Source organism: Eurypyga helias, unplaced genomic scaffold (assembly GCF_000690775.1).
Source record: "Eurypyga helias isolate BGI_N326 unplaced genomic scaffold, ASM69077v1 scaffold12351, whole genome shotgun sequence".
NCBI classification, from domain to species: domain Eukaryota; kingdom Metazoa; phylum Chordata; class Aves; order Eurypygiformes; family Eurypygidae; genus Eurypyga; species Eurypyga helias.
In genome coordinates, this window is record NW_010231711.1 from 237,057 (window position 1) to 243,056 (window position 6,000).

A 6,000-nucleotide genomic window follows, 5' to 3' on the forward strand; every position below is an offset into this window, starting at 1 on the left:
TTTATTAAGTAATGAATTAAATCTTTATCGGGGTTAATGGTTTTCTTCCAGAAAGGACTTTTGGCAAAACTTCTTAAATCTAGCAATCAACATATTAAACATGATCTGCAAATTCAGAGCTTATAACCTCATAGTTTTAAATTGAGATCTAAATTTACAATTCAGAGAGCATTAATTGTTCTTTTTGTAACAGAACTGAGCTCTTCATAATGGAAAATAATGCACAGAAGAACTGCACTGCGTATATTACTGTTACATTATCTAAAAGTTCCTTTGTAACTTACTATTTGTTAAACTACAAAAACGTGACGTACCTACTGCATATACGAGCTCCTCAAGCAATCTTTTACGGGACAGATGACAAAGTTTGGAAATGGTATATTGACTATGCAGAACTGATACATTAAAATAGGTTGCTTGTGGGATAAGGCAGAGGAGATGATACATAAAGAAGTATACATGTTTATATGTACGTGAACATACGTACATGCATATAGAAAAAAATCCTGGCTATATTAAAAATAGCAAACCATCCACTGGTTGCAAAGGTGAAAGATGTACTTAAGCGTAAGACTGTAGGTCCCCCTTGCCGCTATGCTTCTCACTCCACATAGGTAGCTGCTGCTGTACCATGCTCTCCGAATGCAAAAATGTCTGCCTCTGTCTCTGAAGAGGTCAGACAGCAAACCATCATGTGAACAGTCCCAGTCATGCTGCCTTTCTCAAATGAAGCATTTTGTTTTGGGGAAGGGAAAATACTGCCTTTCCTAGCAAATATACTATTTTTCTTCTGAAATGCAGTAATTTATTTCCTCTCTCTCCCCCACCCTGACCTCACTGTTGAGTTTTTCTGCAGAATGAAACTTTATTAAGTTGACCAAAACATGAAACAAAATGTGTTCAGAGCTAAGGACAATTCTGATTTGGAACTGTAGTCCAAAGACACTTCTAAGCCTGAGAACCAAATCACCCAAAGATTCAAGAATGTCCAGCATTGATGCTCACACTCTACCAAAGTACAATGGCTGCTGTTAAGCAGAACATCAATGGTCAACCCCCCTGCCATGGGCAGGGACACTTTCCACTAGACCAGGTTGCTCAAAGCCTCATCCAGCCTGGCCTTGAACACTTCCAGGGATGGGGCATCCACAGCTTCTCTGGGCAACCTGTTCCAGTGCCTCACCACCCTGAAGAACACTTCCTTTTTATAAATACCGAGTATCTGTGGATCCTCCTGAAATCAGTTAAAGTTGCCCGTTTGGCACCTTTGAAAGTGAGATAACGCAAAAGAAATAGTCATAATAAAATAGGATTTGATTCTATGATCCTAAACCCCAGAATATTTATCATCGAGTGCCATATCTGCTAGAACTGAAGTTTCAAAAATATCAAAGGTATTCACAGCAAGATGCCAACTCCCCATATTCCTTTAGTCTAAACAGTGCAATCAACACACATTTAAAACCAATTTGTATGTTTCACATGAACATGCCACTCAGCTGTTCAGCAAGTTAGAAATGTTATGAATAAAATATGAACAGGGATACCAAAATTTTCAAGTGCAGATTTTTCTCCAGAAGTGATCTACACTTCCCGAGTCTAATATGGCAAAACCAGGAAAACATGCTTTACAAAAACCTTGCTATTATTATTTCAATTGGTATCTAGGTGACTAACATTGCAATATAGAGAATGATTTCTGTAATATAGGACGAGATGAGGAGTAATTAAACTTCCATGTTGAATTATAAGTTTTTTAAAATCTAAATTTCTTTTAAATTTCCAGTAATCACATGCTCTATTAAAATTAACATAATGTTAAAGATGGAAGTCAGTCCATGTTTTAGTCGTTTGAGAGGAAAGATGACATGTACCCACCGATTTTAACCAATGCACTTGCTCTGTGAAATAAACCCACATAAGTTTTATCTGAACCGATCTGAATTGTTATTCCATTTTTTATTGCTATTTTTCCTATATAAACTTGAGAAGTTGCACACATATGTCCTGATCCATTTAAATATCAGTCATGTGTCTGAGGCAGCTTACTGTCGAGTACTTAAGATAGTAAACCTATTCTTCCTATTCTCTCATTTGGTCTTTTTTGAAAGCTTACTGCTGATAGGTGAGTAGCAACTCACATATATTTGATTATTACTGAAACGCTTCTGAATCTCATAAAGCAGGCTGCTATCTGTGAGCTCGCTCAGAGAAGCCAGGTCATCATTTGGAGCTGGAGGCATTAGCTTGATCTAGAAAACACAAATTAGAGAAATCAAGTAACTTCAAAAGCAATCATTCTGTACCGTAACATTCTAACATAAAGCATACACCTAGAACAATAACATTTTTGGAAAAAAAATTCATTAGGAAACTGGAAATTTGTCTCTCCTTCCAAACAATTACACATCATTAATCTTAAGCAAGTAAAGAACATCAAAAATTATTAATGTTAAGGTTTATAATTGCATGAGTCTGATGGGCTCTTAAGAACATAGACCCCTACTAGAGTGCCATTTGCTATCCCTGAACCCATGAAGATTCCCAGTTCAAATGCAGTTCTTCTGCTCTCTTCATTAATCGTTTATGGCAGAACAAATCAAGACTATAAAAGTTAGGGCCATTGTAAACTATTTATTGCACAGTATTTAACACAGCTCTTGTACTGCTCTTCAGCATTTAAAATTCTATTAGACTTCTTCCTGCAGAATAGAAGGAATTTAATAAGAAATGGGAATCACGTTGTCAAGGAGACCAGAAGAGATTCAGAAGCAGCTACTTTAGGCAAAAGTGGTGAATGAAATGAGCTTAACATTTCTGAGACTTAGGAGGAATCATACAAGCTCTACAAGATAAAGTAAATGTTAAGAAAACCAAAACAAAACCCAAAAGACAAACAGGAGACAGAAGAAAAAAAGAGGCAAATGTGATTAAAGACAAAATAAACATTGATACATTAAACACTGTGCTTAGAAATTATGATTTACACTTAAAATGTAGGTTGATCCTTTTTTATATCAGCCCAAAGAAAAACATTTTTGCATTTCAGCAGAATACCGATAATCAAATTTCTCATGTGAACGATGGTAGAATTATTTGAGTATTTTGTTCAGAGTTTACAAAAATACTCTCTGTTTTGAGGATGGACAATGAAGATGAAGCCTCTTTGTTCTACTGTTCTGCTTAAGATGCAAGCTCAGGAGAAAAGCAGACACTGTCCTTTCCTAGGGAACAACCTGGCATCCTCAGCCTCTGGCAGTGGCGTGTCGCAGGAGGTCAGTGACGGAAGCAGCAAGCAGACTGGAGATTTTGGAGGGAACACGGAGTGTGCTTCTGGCAAGAAGATGACCCCAAAGACTATGGATACTGATGTCTAATAATGGGGATCTGATACCAAACTATTGAACTTCTGTGTTTCCATAGGTTCAAGGTTCAGAAATCATGATGCCCTGGGTTCTCTTCCTACACTTGTCAGAGCTGCACAGTGTGATATTGCTGAAGAATTCGATCTTATGAAGTAAGACCAACAGTCTCTCTTTGCCTCAGTGTTTCCAGATTCTTGAAAAATACATACAAACACAATGCAATTTTTTAGGCAACCACGAGCAAACACCGTGAAGTTTGTAGTCATAAATAATCAGTATGAATTTAATTTGATTTTGTTGCTTCTCTAAATCATAGATCTTCAGCTCTATCATTTTTTTCTTCAAAAAATTAAATATCAATATAAAAATATTCAATTGTCATAAAACCAGATGGCATTGCTTACTCTTCTATTTTACCAAGAAGAAACAGATGATGCACACCAGACATCACAACCACAGAGCCACTAGCCCTTGTGACACAAAACAAAACCTTATATTTCCTGTTTAAATAGCTCACCAGCTTTACTCAGATTCATATGCTGGTATGGTACAAGTGAAATTACAAAGCCTTGAAACCTTCTCAAGTCTACAAATAGAGAAATACACATGCAAATTGTAGAGTAAGAACCTCACACTTCATTTTACACTAAATATTCTTGTGCCTCACAGTGTTTGTCAAAAAATGACTGCTCTCACATCAGCACAAAAAAATCCCTTCCAAGACATCTCTTTTTGTCAGTACTTACTGCCTTTGACTCAACTCCATGACACTACAAACTTATTTTTCCCTAGCTTCCAAGCTTTTTTATGGTCTTAGTTATCCTAATATTAGGCACTTACTCACAGGCCAAACATTCAAGTACTATATTTGGTTTTCAGTCAGTTGTCCACCTCAACTTACTCTTGTCTTCATCTAAGTCCAGTACTAAACAATGAGTGTGCAACCACAACGAGACACAAGCTTAATCACTAAATAAACTACAAAACAGAGAAAAATGAATTCTAAGTATTACATAGCATGTAGGAAGCTGTAGCTCCTCAAAGAGGAAAGACATATGTAAGCAGGCTTGCAAGGGCCCAGTTTCTGTTGACTCCCAGAGCACTGCAGTACCTTTTATCCATGGAGAGCTCACTTGTACTCTTTTCTCTACTTCAAGCTCTATAGCTATTGTTGCATTTTTATTTCCTGTAATGGCTCTGTCCTGGAGATTTTCACAATAATACTGGGGACATCAAAAAAATTCCATTTTGGGACTGACACAGTGACTGGAAAAATTTGGGGAGATCTGCTTTAGTCTTTAATCATTTCCTTACTATTCCTCTAAAAACAAATACATTTAGTAGAAAATAATGTTTCAAACAAGTATATGAGGAAAGCTGTCTCCTTTTTTATCAGCTCTACCAATGCTGACAACTAAAAAGGTATACGTAAGCCTCATACGCCTGTAAAACCATGAATATTAGCAAGAGATCTTTCAGTGTTTTTCCACTCACCCACTAAAACAGGAAAGGCAGGCAACTAACCTGCATCCCATCTACAACAGACGTTGAACTAGAGAGGTGTAGCAAGGCATAAACAATGTGAAGAACACATACCTTACAACAGCAGCTCTAGATATACCAGCTGCATAGAGGTACAAGGACAAGAGGCAGTAGTGCCCAATCACACTTCAATGATGCTTTCTATTTCCTTCTTTCCCCATAGAAATTGTGAAAAAACACCTCTCATTCCATTAAGTCCAAAATGCAATAACTGCACAAATGCAAAAGAGTATCCCAAGGAGATTATTTACTAGATTTGGCTAATGTAATAATTGGTTTTTTACATGTACATGTAATATGTACTTGCTCTAACATGTAAGTGCAAATAGACCAACTGAAAATTTAACAATGTACATTCCCACAGTCCTTATCTCACCGATTCATTCTTTTCAGAAGAGATGTACTGTAAAAGAGTGGAGTCTACAAAAATGTTACTGTGACTATTCCTTTTCCTATCTATTTTAAATACTCGCTTTTTAAAATATTTTTGTTTCCAGGCTCAGAAGGAAGAATATGGCTTTCGAACAAGACAAACACAGACAGGTTGCTTTCTGTATGTGGCTGCATCTTTCTGCCCACCTGTTCTGGAGGTGTACTCTTCACCCTGTTAGAGTGAATGCAGTTTCTTCTGCCACACAGAAGATGGCATTTCTTGCTCTTTTTGGTTTTAATCATGGCAGTTGGATGTAAGGCTGGCTAGAAAACAAGAATTCCACTTGGCAAAAAAATTAAAAAAATACATTTTGAAGTTTGTTTTTGATGATGCACACTGGAGTAGAACAAAATTAACAAAATAATTCCAAGAACTTTTTAAAGTTTCTTGGAAAGGGAAAGCAGATGAAAGACAGAAGCCTATGGCCTTCTTCCCTTAACCGTGTGCTCACTCGGCCTGCAGGAACAAAGCAGGCACAGGTCTTCACAATATTCCCTTGTGTGCTATCGAAACTTGGAACACCTGTGCCAGACAATGGGTTTCTCCTAATCTCTATGAAGATTAAACCTATGCTAGGCTAGAGAAAAATGTCTTTATTTCTAAATAAAAGAAGGGTTTGGATTCGAGCGCTGTGCTGGGGTTCTCCATATTATCTGAACC

General features: G+C 37.0%; 1 protein-coding gene across 1 annotated transcript in view; it reads right to left on the reverse strand.

Annotated features, from left to right (window-relative positions):
- MYO16 (myosin XVI) overlaps positions 1-6,000 on the reverse strand; it is a 283,911-nt gene that overhangs the window by 171,570 nt on the left and 106,341 nt on the right. Inside the window, exon 10 of the mRNA XM_010161190.1 lies at positions 2,142-2,252. Coding sequence (XP_010159492.1) covers positions 2,142-2,252 — 111 coding nt within the window. The remainder of the gene's footprint in view (positions 1-2,141; positions 2,253-6,000) is intronic.